Source organism: Zeugodacus cucurbitae, chromosome 3 (genome assembly GCF_028554725.1).
Source record: "Zeugodacus cucurbitae isolate PBARC_wt_2022May chromosome 3, idZeuCucr1.2, whole genome shotgun sequence".
Classification (NCBI taxonomy): domain Eukaryota; kingdom Metazoa; phylum Arthropoda; class Insecta; order Diptera; family Tephritidae; genus Zeugodacus; species Zeugodacus cucurbitae.
The window spans coordinates 5,786,291-5,800,912 of record NC_071668.1 but is presented as its reverse complement, the minus strand read 5'-3'; the positions used below and the strand labels follow the sequence as shown (position 1 = coordinate 5,800,912).

General features: G+C 35.7%; 6 protein-coding genes across 11 annotated transcripts in view; 4 read left to right on the top strand and 2 right to left on the bottom strand.

The window, feature by feature from the left end:
• Positions 1 to 5,126, top strand: part of LOC105214195 (formin-J) — a 70,237-nt gene extending 65,111 nt beyond the window's left edge. For 5 of the 6 annotated variants that reach the window (XM_029041642.2, XM_054226534.1, XM_011187477.3 and 2 more), the window contains one exon: positions 665 to 5,126. In XM_029041642.2, coding sequence (XP_028897475.2) covers positions 665 to 3,719 — 3,055 coding nt within the window. In that variant the 3' untranslated portion in view covers positions 3,720 to 5,126. The remainder of the gene's footprint in view (positions 1 to 664) is intronic. The other variant, XR_003752467.2, reaches the window with a different exon arrangement.
• Positions 5,127 to 6,357: 1,231 nt separating this feature from the next.
• LOC105214193 (ubiquinone biosynthesis O-methyltransferase-like) lies at positions 6,358 to 8,324 on the top strand. Its single transcript, XM_011187474.3, has 5 exons — positions 6,358 to 6,517; positions 6,571 to 6,777; positions 6,860 to 7,235; positions 7,309 to 7,468; positions 7,534 to 8,324. The coding sequence occupies exons 1-5, from the start codon at positions 6,468 to 6,470 to the stop codon at positions 7,647 to 7,649; spliced, it is 909 nt and encodes a 302-aa protein (XP_011185776.2). The 5' UTR covers positions 6,358 to 6,467; the 3' UTR covers positions 7,650 to 8,324.
• On the top strand, positions 8,212 to 9,533 carry Coq3_1 (ubiquinone biosynthesis O-methyltransferase, mitochondrial). The gene is made up of 5 exons (XM_011187473.3): positions 8,212 to 8,352; positions 8,402 to 8,608; positions 8,669 to 9,041; positions 9,096 to 9,255; positions 9,326 to 9,533. The coding sequence occupies exons 1-5, from the start codon at positions 8,324 to 8,326 to the stop codon at positions 9,439 to 9,441; spliced, it is 885 nt and encodes a 294-aa protein (XP_011185775.1). The 5' UTR covers positions 8,212 to 8,323; the 3' UTR covers positions 9,442 to 9,533.
• Positions 9,519 to 10,211, bottom strand: LOC105214191 (M-phase phosphoprotein 6). The gene has a single exon (XM_011187472.3). The coding sequence runs from the start codon at positions 10,082 to 10,084 to the stop codon at positions 9,593 to 9,595; it is 492 nt and encodes a 163-aa protein (XP_011185774.1). The 5' UTR covers positions 10,085 to 10,211; the 3' UTR covers positions 9,519 to 9,592.
• Positions 10,212 to 10,440: 229 nt separating this feature from the next.
• Positions 10,441 to 12,343, top strand: LOC105214190 (transcription factor E2F2). The gene is made up of 5 exons (XM_011187471.3): positions 10,441 to 10,812; positions 11,062 to 11,171; positions 11,239 to 11,494; positions 11,565 to 11,892; positions 11,950 to 12,343. The coding sequence occupies exons 1-5, from the start codon at positions 10,663 to 10,665 to the stop codon at positions 12,057 to 12,059; spliced, it is 954 nt and encodes a 317-aa protein (XP_011185773.1). The 5' UTR covers positions 10,441 to 10,662; the 3' UTR covers positions 12,060 to 12,343.
• A 287-nt stretch (positions 12,344 to 12,630) lies between these two features.
• LOC105214189 (ATP-dependent RNA helicase DDX47) lies at positions 12,631 to 14,615 on the bottom strand. Its single transcript, XM_011187470.3, has 3 exons — positions 14,307 to 14,615; positions 13,990 to 14,248; positions 12,631 to 13,773 (listed from the first exon to the last, which is right to left on the bottom strand). Exons 1-3 carry the CDS (start codon positions 14,505 to 14,507, stop codon positions 12,719 to 12,721), a joined length of 1,515 nt encoding a protein of 504 aa, XP_011185772.1. The 5' UTR covers positions 14,508 to 14,615; the 3' UTR covers positions 12,631 to 12,718.
• Between the last annotated feature and the right edge of the window lie 7 nt (positions 14,616 to 14,622).

Here is a 14,622-nt window from a genome sequence, read left to right as displayed (position 1 = left end):
TATCTCTTTAAAAAGAAAAGCTATTTTCTGTGAATGCTTAAACTACTTATATATGTAATGTTTAACATTAAAAAAATAAATAGTTTCAATATTTTTTTATAAAAATACTGTTTTTGAAATATTAATAAGGAAATTTCAACGTTAAAAATAGGAAAATACAAAATTCTAATAGTATTATATAAGAATCTCTAGTTTTTAGAACTTCTACTTTTGTAACTCAGCATATTATTCCAAAAAGTATCGTAAATACACATTTGAAGTAAATTTTCTTTATATTTCAGAATAGTGTTTTCGAAATATTTACTAGTCTTTTAAAGCAATTATTAACTTTATGATTTCAACTTTTAAGAAATATATATTGTTTTCGGACCGTATGTACTTTGCTTGCTTAGTTGTATTGGCGTATCACATTGCTCATTTTCTACTATCAATGTTCTAGCACTCACTCAAACTCACTCACACCCTCACACACCATCTACAACTCATTCAATTTTTGAGCGAGTGAACAAATGATGCTTCAATTCAAGTACTATATATATGTTTATTTATTACCTGTCTCCTTGCCACAAATCGCCATTACTTTAATAAAATTTTCTCTGAAAATTTTCACGCATTCATACAACTACACTACGTCTGATGCCAAACGAACGCACACACCTGACAGCTATAGTCGAACAATGGACTCTTTCGATATATCCAGCGACTCCGAGGAAGGTTTACTTGATGAAATACTCGTCGATGGTAACTACCACCAACAACGCTTACAGCAACTGCAACGCATGCAAAACTATCACCAACGTCAGCATCATTCCTATCCGCAACACTACTACGACCAGTTCACCGCATTATCGCAACGCCAATATCACACCCAAAATCATCACTTCGGTGAGCATAAGCCATTGGAGTATGACGCCATTGAATCGTCACCCTTGCATTATTGTGAGAATACCACCACCCAATCCGATGACAATATCTATAGCACTCAAGAAAGTCAAAAGTCAACACAACAGTCACGACAACAAAGGCACCTAGAGTCACCGTCTTCACCGCCACCACCAACACACTTGCCAACAATACGTTGTAGCTCCAGCAATAATTTGAATGCACCAACATTGGGTTCAAGTGTGAGTCGTTCAACGGGTAGTAGCACAAGTATTGCATCAACAAGCGCCGGCGCTGCTGCTGCTGCTGCCGCCGCAACGCCAGCTGCGGCCTTTATTGTGGAAACAGATAAGGACATTGGCGAGCATCTTACAATGCAGTCAGGTCAATTGGAGCTTGAAGCTGATGACAGTACATCAAACAATGACAGTCCGTCTGGTAGCGATTCATCGACGCACCAAGTTGACTCGAATAGCCAAAGTCATGTGAATGATGATGCGAAGGCATCAACGTCAGCGGCAGCCGCCGCAACGAATGGTGCCGCCGTCGGTGGTTCATTCAACCATCAACTAACGGCTGATATGTGCAACTATAAGAATTCGAAGAGTCGTCGGCTCGAATACTCACTCAAGTGTTTGAAGTATGGACGCAGTAACCCGTCGCAAGACTCAGCTTTTGGCTCGCTGACAGACAATGATCTCTCGGTTGGTTCGTCCAGTTTTCGCATAAGTAGTTTTCAGTCGATTTCCTCGCCGATCGATGAGGGTGTGGAGGATATTATAATAGCAACGACAACCGGTGGTAAGGAAACTTGTTTAGAATTAGCCACTATACCGAAAAGTATGGTGTCACAAGATTCAGCCATATCATCACCTTGTCGTGAAACATCGCCAAGTAACTTTTTGAACATTGACGATGGCATGTCCGGTTCATATTCGGGCGCATCCACTTCGTCCGGCTCTACAGGCAATATACGTCCACAACAATTTCCCGTCTCGCTTTCGCCTAAAATACTCGTCACTGCCACTACTAACTCTAGCAACTCGTCACTTTCCTCGTCTAGCGCCGCACTACCCCAAGCACAACAATTCGACCCACCCAAAATACTAGTTAACGATCAAAACTCTATTTATACAACTTCACCATCGAAACGTATCGGTACCATTGAGGTATTCTCACAAAAATATCGCGTCAGTTCGTTTGAGGATATGTCACCGAATAAGCGTTCCTCTTCCGATAAGCTCTTAAAGAATGTCAATCGCATGGCATTCCGTTCGCTCGAAGAGGAGCGTCGCATTGATAGCGCTTTCATGCCGATCGGGGATCGCACCAATTCCGAGAACCGCGTCAACATGCAGCGTGATGAGAAATACAAAAAACTCACGCATGCCTCTTTTCGCATCAGCAAGACGTCGAGTCAGGTAGTGGTCTACGACAATTCGCCCAATCAAATGACCAGCACCTCACCGGTGGGCAATAAAAGTATCATAGCCAGTGTTGAGATGCAGCGTCCAGCTACGGCTGCGGGTTCGGTGAGCACACGTCAAACAATGTGGCGCGATAGCAAGTTTTATCGCAAAAATCGCATAGCAAAGTCCAATGACTCGCTGCTGGAAACATCACCCAATCATTCTGCGCGCCTCTCTCCATCTTCGCTGCGCGACAATCACTACGACAGCAGTTCCTCGTACGGCAGTCGCAGCCAAAGTCGACAATCGCTTAACCGTGGTAGTTCCATCAATGAGATATCCGGGTTGAATCAGGCATTTGGTGGCGGTGGTGGAGGTAGCGGTGCTCAGGGTTTGGCAGTGACCACCAGCTTCTGTGGCAATGCCAGTGCCAGCGGTGCTGGGCGCCGTTACTGCAGTTCGAAGAGTGAAGATCTCGGTGATTCCAGCGATTATTTACGTGTTATGGATGCGCGCAAATCATATTCGGAGCGACATCTGGTCACCCTAACGAAACTGAAACAAACAGCAATCAATAATACAATGAGCGGAAGTGAGCAATGTTGCTTCTCCGAGGACGAAATGAGCTTCTATGATGACAATAATGTTTACGGTTATATGTATTATAATGAAAAGCAACAACAACAACAACAAAAACATCATCATGTACAACAACACGCGAAATCGCAGCATCGACAGCAGCAGCAACAACAACAACAACAGCAATCTCAACAAGCGCAGCAGCGCCGCACGCACTACAACTCACAACAGCCAACAAAACAAGCAAAGCCCCAGCAACAACAACAGCAACAACAACAGCAAATGCAACACAATCACCAACAACAGCAAAAATATCAGCAACAACAACCCCAACAACAGTCTAAACGTTCCCACCCCAACCAGCTTAGCTGGAGCAGCTGCTCCATAAATCGCCTCCGCACAACCAATATAAAGACCACCTCCCTGGCCACACTATCCTGCCATCAAAGCTTTACCTCCACCGCTACAGCACAATCTCCCTCGCCCAACGCGTCCAGCACGACTGCTGCTGACACTATAAATGCATTGTCACATGTCTCACGCAGCGCTATCTTCAAGTCGGTGGATCACTTTGTCAACTTAACTGATAAGCGTAACTGCGATGAAGGCGCCATCGGCAGCGGCGGTAGCGGCAGCAGCACCGGCACGGCCAGCGATGCCAACAGCTCGCCGGACGATTCGCCAACGCATCAGTCGCTGAGCGGCGCCGAACTCTCGAAGATTTTCGCCATGCACGACACGCAAGGCAGTCAATGCAGCGAGGAGAAGACACCGCTATTGGACAGCGTCGAGATGTCGCCCATCAGTCCAACCGAGACGGAGGATTCGGCCAATGGCGAAAAAATGTGATATACAAAATTTCAGTAAATACACACAGACACACACACGCGAATAAGTAAAAATAGAGTTTAAATAATAAATATAATAAAAAAAAATATAAAAATATGAACGCAAGCGAAATTTGCGTTGAAAACGGAAACGGCGATAAGAAAATGCATGCTTGAGATGTTGCAAAGATTGTCAACCTTTTTAATAAATAGTGAAATTTATGAAATATTTCTCTCTTTCGCAAAAAATATTAGTTTCTCGCGTTTTTAAACACAATTTAACACACTTAAAAAATAAAATAAAAAATTTCTGAAACTTTCAAAAAAAAAATTCAAAAGAAATTTAAAAAAAAAATTTCAAAAAAAATTTCCAAAAAAAAATTTTCCAAAATTTTTGCGTGCGGTTTAAATAAATATTTCAATGAAGAGCTAGTCAAATTCGTTTAATGAAAGCAACAAATTTTATTTAAGCGTAATAAAAACATAGGAAAAAAGTCTATATTTATTGCAAAACTCATTCAACTATCTGCATTGCAACAGCAACTACCATCCTTATGATAATTTTAAGAATCACAAGTAAATGAAAGTAAAAAGTGTTACAGTATAAAATATAAAATATATACATATGTATTTAAGTAAGTCATGTTTCGAGGAATATTTCATTGAATCTTCAAATAAGACGTTACAAATTAAAAAAAAAAAATAAATAAATAAATTTTAAAACAAATAAGCGTTAAATGAATAATGAAATAATGAAAAAACGATTTATGAAATCTAAAAATATAAATATACCATATATTATATATATACAATATGACGTAATGTTTAGGGAAAACGTTATTTGCTTGAAAATTCTGAAAAACATCATTTCTTAAGTGTAGCGAGAAATGAGATATATATACATATAATAAATATATATACACCTCTACATACATATATACAAATGTATGTATGTATATACGTTTACGCGAACTTTTAACTAAATAAAAAACATTAAATTCAAAAAATAAGTTTTTGTGTCATTTTGACAACAACACCGAAATTCTTTAAAAATTCCCAAAAATAAAAAAAAATTAAATATTATTTGTTGTACTAGTTGCAGTTAGTGTACATTTGACTCATATACAAATACTAGAAGAGCAAAGGCATTGAGATTTCGAAAAACGTATTCCTAATACAAAAATGTATTCTGAATGCTTTTCAAAAATACTTTTGGGCGTAGAAAGCTTAAATGACGTCGCAATTAACGTTGAATTTAGTTCCCATACTTTTTAAGGTTGATTAGTGTAATTTCTAGGCGCACTTAGTGGTAGTAGTTGCAGGCTACGCAAAATCTCAACTTTATGGTAGTAAATTAGCTTTAAAATGCATATAGTGCATACATATATGCGCGCAGCACATTTAAGTGAAAAAAATTAAAAATTAAAAATTAAAATTAAAAAAATAAAAATTAAAAATTAAAATTAAAAAAATAAAAAATAAAAAACAAGTCATCAAAGTATTTTATTTCCAGTTGCAAATAATAACAGTTGAGTAGCGCGACAGAGTTCGATTATAGCGTAGGTCATAGTTGAAGAAACAGCAGAGCAAGTTATATATATTTATTATGAAAATAAGCTTTTATATTTTATGTTGACTATTAATTAATTAAAAATAATAATATAAGCACTTAATTATTTTTTTTTTTTATTGAAGTAAATATTTTACAATAAAAAATCTACGAATTAAATAAATATTTTGCAATAAAAAAATACCTACAAGTTCAACAGAAAATTATATAGAATAAATAACGCAAAAGCAGTAAAATATTGCAAATAAATGTGGATTAAAGAAAGAGAGAGCAACAAAAAAAAATTAAAACAGTAAAGATACTCAAGGCAAAAACAAAAAGAAAAATTGAAAAAACTCATAGATATTCAACAAAATTACTCAACACAATGAACTTGTTACCTTAACGATGTAAGCAATCAAACAGTAACATACTCGATATCACTAAACTAATAAAAAAAAATCTAATAAAAAACAAATATAAATGTTAATAATGCATGCGAAAAATTTCACAAAATACATATTTAAACAAATTGTCGACAGTTCATAATAGCAATGCACCCACACAAAACTTAATGAAAAACAAAAAACTAAATACTCTCAAGCAAAGTTACAAAAATAAAAAAAAATTGAAGTACATATTAATTGTTTTAGTAGTTAATTTCAGTTAATTTCATGTACATAATTTACGCTCAGTTTTCAATTTCAAATTTTAAACAAAAATAAATGTTACATTATATGTAAATTATATGCATACACACGAGTATTAATATGTATAGTTGACAGGCATAACTTTGGCACATGATCATTTTCATAACCGTTAGTGTATTGATTAGCTTTAGTACATACATATACCTACATACATACATATATACAAATATTATATTTTCCCGAAACGAAAGTTATTCAATTAGGTCCGCGTAAATCGGTGATATTGTTAAGTACATATGTAATTTTACTTTTATTTTCCACTGAACTACGTAAATAAAACAAAAATTAATAAGACTTAAATAATATATTGTATGTTTTTTATAGTTGTTGTTTATTGTTGTACGTGCAATTCACTGATAAGCTAAGAGGTAAGTATTATTTTTAATTTTTACAGCGCGTTACTTTATTATCTGTTATATTCAGCACGTTAACAGTGTAATAAAATATTTAAGCGCTCACTTTACCTTTTAAGTGTTGTAAGGATTAAGCATACGGTTCATTCAAAAGCAATATGTCGTTGAGAGCAGTCAGAATTTTGCCAACTTTACTGCAAGCGCAAAGGTTTTTAAATTAAGCAAAAAAATATATTGCACAATATTAATATACTTTCACAGGTGTTTTTTGCAAAATACGCTTAGTAATTATCGACACGCACAAACAACTTCAAATACAACTTATACAGCAACACCGAAAGCAACAAGCAATGAAAAGGCTTTTAACGCCAGCACACAAAAAGAGATTGATCATCATGCGGCGTTATCAGCGGCTTGGTGGGATTTAAATGGTCCGTTACATGGTTTACACAAGCTTAACGAAATAAGGTGCGCACATATAGACATACATAAATATGTATTACAGATAAGTATCGTTAACAAAATTAAATAATATTTTTCACTACACCAGAGTACCTTTCGTGTGTAATGGCTTGAGTGCAAAAGGTTTCAACGACACTTTGAGTTTGAAAAATAAAAGTGAAGTGCTACAAGGTGTAAATATATTAGAAGTCGGTTGTGGTGGCGGCATATTAACGGAAGCATTAGCACGTCAAAATGCCAATGTAACCGGCGTTGACTTGGGCGAAGATGTCATATTAACGGCACAGCAACATTTAAAGGAACACAGTCCCGCACTAATAGAGCGTATAACATATAAAACAGAGTCCATAGAGGAGCATGCAGCAAAATATACCAATCATTATGATGCAGTTGTGTGTTCAGAGGTGTTGGAACACATTGACGAGAAGGAAGCTTTCTTAAAGGATTGCGTTAAGGCTTTAAAGGTATAGTTTATAGTTTACTTAAACTTTATTTACATTAAAAATTAACCAATTTACGTTTTGATGAACATCACAGCCAGGTGGTTCCATATTTATAACGACCTTGAATAAAACCGTACGACTGTGGGTCAAAGGCATTATTTTAGGAGAATACGTATTTGGTGTGGCACCGAGAAATACACATCACTGGCGTAAACTGATAGCACCAGAAGATGTAAAGCAAATGCTAACTGCATGTGAGTATTACATTACTTACATTACTTATTAACACATTATTTATATTAATTATACATAATTTCAGTAAATTGTCAGACTATAGCGCTGAATGGCTTCGCTTACGATGTGTTTCAGAAGCGTTGGCGTTGGATTGATACTACCAAAATGAGCTATGCTCTACACGCTACTAAAGCTGTTTAAATTATTTTGAAACTGTTAATGTAAAGCTTTCTACACTAAAAATAAGTTAAATTTACCTTGTTTAAATTAAAATTGTATATGAAAACCATAAACCATTATCACCCAGTACTCAATGTTGTTGTCGCTCTGCCAACAAAATATAACATAACCAACACAAACACTACAATATAACCTTTTTTGCATTTGCTGGCAGCAATCACTATGCACTTTCTGCTTTTTGTTTAGCACTATTTGTAATTTAATTTAATTAATTTTGAATTTTTATTTGACTGTGAAGTTCTACTCCAGCCGGATATATGTATACTAATGTCAAAATGAACACAAGGCTCACAATATATTTTAAAATTACACATGCATTTATAGCTGTCTCAGCAGATAAATTCATTTATTTTCATTCATATAGAGAAAACACAACAAAATCATTAAATTAATATTATAATTATTGTATCAAATGTATAATATTGTTGCAATTGTACTGCACAGTTTATCTTGTTCTCTTGTTGTGCCTCGAATATGGCAACCTGCCGGCAGCACGATTGATTGTCATTTCCATATGATCTGTATTTATTTATTTCAAAATGCATAAAGTGTATTAAATGTAAAATTTTAATTAGTGTGTTTAAAAGTGTAGAATTCGATATTATTTGCAATAATAACACATTAAAGAACTCAAAATGTTATGCCCTTTATTGAAAATTCAAAGGTTGTAACATAAAATTATTGTATTTCAAAAACTAATAAATTTTTTGCAGACATTTGTTGATTGGTACTTCTCATCTGCAATTTGCACAAATAACCGCCAATAAGACGTACACTTCGACAGCGAATGGTCAAACGCAGAGGGGACAGACACATTCAGCTAGCACACAAAAGGAAATTGATCATCATGCAAACTTATCAGCCAACTGGTGGAATTTAAATGGGCCAATGCAAAGTCTACATAAACTTAACGAACTGCGGTAAACTGCCGAATTTTTTATTGAAATACGTTATATACTATAATAAATTATTCAATATAGAGTGCCTTTTATACGTGACGGTATTGTAGCACGCGGCAATGTAGATGCTGCATTAGTAAACACCACTAAAGTCTTACAGAATCAGTCCATATTAGAAGTGGGTTGTGGTGGCGGTATTTTAACAGAGGCATTAGCACGCCTTAGTGCAAATGTTACGGGTGTGGACTTGGGTGAAGACGTCATAAAAACAGCAAGGGAACATTTAGAGAATCATAGTACAGATTTGAAGAATAATGTAAATTACAAAATAGAGCCCATTGAGGTACATGCAAAAACAAATTTGAACCATTACGATGCAGTAGTGTGCTCAGAGGTGTTGGAACACATTGATGATAAAGCAGGATTCTTAACACATTGTGTGCAGACATTGAAGGTATGATTCTTATTGTATAAAAAATTTTTATATACATATTTATCATATTTTCAGCCAGGAGGCTCAATATTCATTACCACCATGAACAAAACTATTCCACTATGGATAGGCGGAATTTTTCTGGCAGAATATGTATTTGGTATCGCACCGAAAAACACTCATCACTGGGAAAAATTAGCCACACCGTTAGATGTGCAACGTATACTATCTGCATGTAGGTGTTTTTCAAAATGGAAAGATTAATTGTATTATTATTTGAAATTTCTTGCACCTGTTCATTTCAGTGAATTGTCAAACTGTACTGACAAATGGCTTCACATATGATGTTATTCGTAGACGCTGGCGATGGATTAATTCAAACATAATGTGCTACGCCATACAAGCTGTTAAAACTGAGTAAATTACTGACAAATTATTTACTTTATCTTTATGATGTTTGAAAAACGAAATATATTTAAAATAAAAACAAAGTACTAATTAATGTATACAAAACATTGTTATTAATGTTTAGAATTTTTTTAAGTTACAATTTAAAATTGTTTGTACTAGTTCTATTTATTGTTATCATCTTCAGCATCGTCCTCTTGCGGCTTTTGGAACCTAGGTTTTTTACCTTGCCATGTCTTTTTATCAACGTGATTGCGTTTTGCTTTGAATTGTGCCTTTGTTTGGAATTTCTTTTGCATTGTCACCTGCTGTGCGTTATAAAATGTAGCCATATACTTGTCAGACACCTCAGTGGGTTGCTCATGTCGTGTATTGGCTGCTTTTTCAGCCTGTTCCAACTCTAAAAGACGTTCTATTTCCGGATTCATGCCGCGGAAACTGAGGCGACCCTCAATAAGATTTTCGCAATGCACGAAACTCGGCTCCATTATATAGTTTGAATTGCTGTTCAACATTTTTTGTGTGATTTCTTGCGAGTACATTTCCCGGCCCTCTGCCTCTTCGATCTCTTTATCTACTTTCGCCTTCGTGCGTTGCATGAACTTCATCTCGAGGATGCCCTTGGAAAGGCGTGGACGCGCTTTTTTTGCAGACATTTTAAGAAAAATAAATTAATTTGCAAATATATAAATAAATTCAACGTTTTCTGCTGCACGCTAACGAAAATCACGAGGAAAACATATAGTTGATGAAATATGGGAGGTGGGCTAAATGTAAGTGATAAGCTAATTTTCCCGACAGATGTCCCTCCGTTGCTAAAGAGGATGCCATGCAACTATTTACAATATTTAAAATAATTATGTGTGTCTTAAATAAGAAAAACTAATTCATTGTGTTATGTTTTTTCAATGAAATACAATAGAACCACAAATTTATTTTAAATATTTTACTGCATAACATCGATATCGTAAGAATATTAAAAACATATATAAACTGTGCTATTGTGATCTCTTGCGAACAGCAATGAATTTTCAAAGAAGAAGAAGACGAAATGGCGGCAGTGTTGAAAGTTTAGTTCTATTTATCATAAATATTCGCGCTACAATAAAATATTTTGTAGGAAATTGACTAAATTGAAATAAATTGTTTATTCTGAAACTCAATTTAATTTTACAACAAGTGGAACTTTAATAATTGCGGACGCACCATAGATGCAAACATTGTGAAAGATACGATGATGAGCGAACGAATGGTGGTGAACGATTCCGCGCCCACCCCAACAAGGCAAGAACAACAGCAGCGCGCGGTCGGTTCTCTAGTGGCACTTACCCAAAAATTCGTCCAGTTGATGAAATGGAACAATGGACGCATTGATCTCAAAGAGGTAATTGTCTAGAAGTATGCTTTGGGAAATCTATAAGTTTGTATATTAAGTGGTGGGGGTGGTGAACAGCGCCCAATATATTTGGCGCTTTCACTGTAATAAAAGTTCTATGCAATTCAAGTTCAAAATATTACTATTCGTATATGACAGTAATCGTCATATCATTGCTCATCGGTAATGTAATTAAAACTATAAGCATATATTGTATATATATGTGTGCATCAGTGAAGTATATTTGATTATTTCTAGGCAACTGAGCTTTTGGATGTCCAGAAGCGTAGAATTTACGATATAACAAATGTTTTAGAAGGTGTTGGCTTAATCGAGAAGACTAGGCACAGCAGCACAGTGCGATGGCGGTAATATTTCTATATTATATAATAGTACATTCTTACATATTCTAATATTGCATTTATACATTTATAGAGGCGCACTGAATACTAGTACGGGCCATCATAGTTTAAGAGCGGCGCATGCGCGAGCCAAGCATTTGAAAGCGCTTGAAGCCGATGTGGATCTCAAATTAGAATACGCAAGGCGTAATTTGAAATACATTAAACAAGACGAAGTAAATAAATCGTATGCATATGTGACCCGTGATGACTTGCTTTCAATATATGGAGAAAATGTTGTGCTGGTAATACCCAATCATGACGATGAGGTGAAAATAGAACCTTCACATGTATGTATAGATATTTTTACACCGACTTTAACAGGACCTGACGAAAATTTATATATTCAATACAACACAGAAATCTTTATACGTTTCATTGGATAATGGTGGGAAAGTAGATGTGCGGCTGGTAACCGAACAAGGCACCTGCATAGCACCAAAACTCGAAACGGCGCCGCTAATTTCCCGCTTGGAAACACCGTCACCATCTTCATCCAATTGTTCAGAATCAAGCTCCCAATCAAATAAAGCCACTCTAGTCACCGATGAACATACGTACTTTTGCAATCCCGAACATAAAAAAGAACAAGATGAATTAGAGAATCAACTTGCTGCACGAATAATTTTTAAAAATTCTTTAGCAGAACACTCATTGCGTAGATTTTTCCCAGACGATCCTAATTTAGGTAAATATTTTCTATTTCTGTATTAGATTGTAACAATACCTGTTGGAATCATTTCAGAAAACGCGCCACTAATTCAGTTAAATCCCCCACATGAAGATTACAATTTCGTGTTGACGAAAGACGAGGGTGTATGCGAACTTTTTGATATACAGTGCAATACATATTGAGATTACGCCTTCTTTCTATAAACTTTTGATCTTTACTTAGCTCTTGTATGATAAATATGTAGATATGTAAATCTCCCATTTGCAGCATAAAAGGTTGTCGTGGGTTATATAGTGTAATTTGTATGTAAACTGAAATTCAGCGCATGAAACTGAAAATAGCTGAGATGTAAAATCAAATAATAAATTAAATTTTTTAGTTAATATCGATGTAATTGATAACCTAGTGAAAATTATATACACTTAATTAAGAAAATTAAAGACTTTCACAAATTTTAATAAATCAATCAACTTTAGTTTTCATTTTTTTTATATTCGAAAATTTAAGCGTTAGCGATAAGGAACGGATAGAACTTTAAATTTCTTTAAAAAACGTCGAAATTCTCAATTTTGGGCTATTCGTATAATTAATAGTGTCTGACGGATTCTAAATTTTTGGCCGACGCCCAACCAAGTTTAATCGGTCGGACTCTAATAATTGTTATAAAAAAGGTTAGCTTACGAGATGTTTAAAACAGTTTGAACAGAACGATTGAGTATTTGCTAAATAAAAAAATAAGACATTTGGTTATAAAATACATGCTTAGATTATTTATTTTCAAATTATTAACAAATACTGCCTTACAAAGACTTTATATTAACTACTAATGATCTTACAGAGATTACTTCCTTTTCGCTTTCTTCCAATTTTTCTTGCCCCCAGGGCCACCCTGAGGTTTCATACGCTTGCGAGCACCAGAGAAATTTTCAGAATCATCGTAATCATCTCCCCCTTTCTTAAATTTACCCTTTTTACTACCCTTACTATCCTCCAAGTCTTTGAGCTCCAACTTCGCTGTGCGCTGTGCCTCGCCCACACGCTCTTGCAGCGCCATAACTTCGTCTTCCTCACAAGGATATAATGGCAACTGTTTACCAAGTAAATGTTCAATGCGTTGATACAATTCCACATCATATTGTGTAACAAAAGTAACAGCTTTGCCAGAGCGTCCCGCTCGCGCCGTACGACCAACACGATGAATGTAGTCTTTACTATGAGTTGGTATGTCAAAATTTAAGACCACATCAACATGGGGTATATCAAGACCACGCGATGCCACGTCTGTCGAAATGAGTATTGAACGATTTTTCGCTTTAAACTTATTTAATGCCGCTAAACGTTTATTCTGCGACATTTGACCGTGTAGTGGTATGGCAGCGAGACCCAAAGCACGTAGCATCAGTGCTGTGCGGACAGTGTTTGCACAGGTACTGCAGAATATCATAAAACTGTTGCCAGCCAATTCATTAATTATGTGTACCAAATAAACATCTTTGTATTTAACCGGTATGAAGACATAGTATTGTTGGAGTTGCTCGACTGTTTGATACTTGTTAGAGACTTCCACCTTAACGGGATCTTTCAATGAAGCACGTTGCAATTTCTTCACTTTCTTTGTCATGGTAGCACTGAACAAAAATGTTCGGCGTTCACGTGGCAATACTTTCAATATTTTATCCAGTTCCACCTCGAAATCCATATTTAAAATTCGATCTGCTTCGTCCATTACCAAGTACTTTATAGCTTTCAAATTGAATCCTTTCATGTTTTCAAGGTGATCAACTAAACGTCCAGGCGTAGCTATAATTATATGCGGTTTCTTGGCAAGCTGCAACGCTTGGGAGACCATATCCATACCACCAACAACAACGCAACATTTCACGCCTATCGAACTCCCTGAAATGTAACTTTTATTTAGTATATGAAACATAAAATGTTCATAAAATTTAAAATAAATTATAGCTCAGAGGTAGTGACGAAACTAAAATAAATGATTTCACGTAAAAAAATCAAAATAAATTTTTACATCATTGCATGCTTAAATAATAAATACTGTATTGGTAGCGGGGAAGGCCGTACTAACAGTCATACCAACGTAGCATAATAACTCACCAAGTGCTTCAAACTGTTCAGATATCTGAAACGCCAATTCTCGTGTGGGCGTTAGAATCAGCGCAAAATATCGCTGGGGATTCTCCAGCAACGCATGCAATATTGGTAAAGCAAAAGCACCTGTCTTGCCAGAACCAGTTTCAGCCAAACCGATTATATCTTTTCCTTGCAATGCTACAGGTATAGCTTCCTTTTGTATCTTTGATGGCGCTTTCCATTTCAACTCTTCACATGCCTGACACAACGCGTCCGTTAAGCCCTACAATATAACACATTTCATTATTATATAAGGTATTATTATATTTTTTAATACTTACGAGTTCCTTCCATGTGACAGTAGTTTCGACGTCTCCTGCGGCTATATCATTATCTGCACTTTCAGTGTCGTCTTCCTCATCTTCATCATTTTCCTCAACTTCTTCATCACCCGAATTTTCTGCATCGCCGGAATTTTCTTCATCGAATTCCTGCTCTTCATCACTTGCATTGGAATTCTCGTCGTCTTCTGAAGTACCCATTTTTTATTAATAAAATAAGTAAATCGCGCAGTAATTTTAAATTTTACCAGAGATTAGTTATTTTTACAAATGCACGCCGTGCCAGCCAAATTAAAAGTGAACGAAATGCCATGCT

Excerpts from the sequence above, each read along its gene's own strand:
- LOC105214193 (XM_011187474.3), top strand. The coding sequence starts at position 6,468 with ATGTCGTTGAGAGCAGTCAGAATTTTGCCAACTTTACTGCAAGCGCAA. Across the intron at positions 7,236-7,308 it reads ATTGCGTTAAGGCTTTAAAG|CCAGGTGGTTCCATATTTAT; the intron begins GTATAGTTTATA and ends TGAACATCACAG. Across the intron at positions 7,469-7,533 it reads AAAGCAAATGCTAACTGCAT|TAAATTGTCAGACTATAGCG; the intron begins GTGAGTATTACA and ends ACATAATTTCAG.
- Coq3_1 (XM_011187473.3), top strand. The coding sequence starts at position 8,324 with ATGTTATGCCCTTTATTGAAAATTCAAAG. Across the intron at positions 8,609-8,668 it reads CATAAACTTAACGAACTGCG|AGTGCCTTTTATACGTGACG; the intron begins GTAAACTGCCGA and ends TATTCAATATAG. Across the intron at positions 9,042-9,095 it reads ATTGTGTGCAGACATTGAAG|CCAGGAGGCTCAATATTCAT; the intron begins GTATGATTCTTA and ends TCATATTTTCAG.
- LOC105214191 (XM_011187472.3), bottom strand. The coding sequence starts at position 10,084 with ATGTCTGCAAAAAAAGCGCGTCCACGCCTTTCCAAGGGCATCCTCGAG.
- LOC105214190 (XM_011187471.3), top strand. The coding sequence starts at position 10,663 with ATGATGAGCGAACGAATGGTGGTGAACGATTCCGCGCCCACCCCAACA. Across the intron at positions 11,172-11,238 it reads AGCAGCACAGTGCGATGGCG|AGGCGCACTGAATACTAGTA; the intron begins GTAATATTTCTA and ends ATACATTTATAG. Across the intron at positions 11,495-11,564 it reads TGAAAATAGAACCTTCACAT|AAATCTTTATACGTTTCATT; the intron begins GTATGTATAGAT and ends AATACAACACAG.
- LOC105214189 (XM_011187470.3), bottom strand. The coding sequence starts at position 14,507 with ATGGGTACTTCAGAAGACGACGAGAATTCCAATGCAAGTGATGAAGAG. Across the intron at positions 14,249-14,306 it reads CTGTCACATGGAAGGAACTC|GGCTTAACGGACGCGTTGTG; the intron begins GTAAGTATTAAA and ends GTTATATTGTAG. Across the intron at positions 13,774-13,989 it reads TGAACAGTTTGAAGCACTTG|GGAGTTCGATAGGCGTGAAA; the intron begins GTGAGTTATTAT and ends GTTACATTTCAG.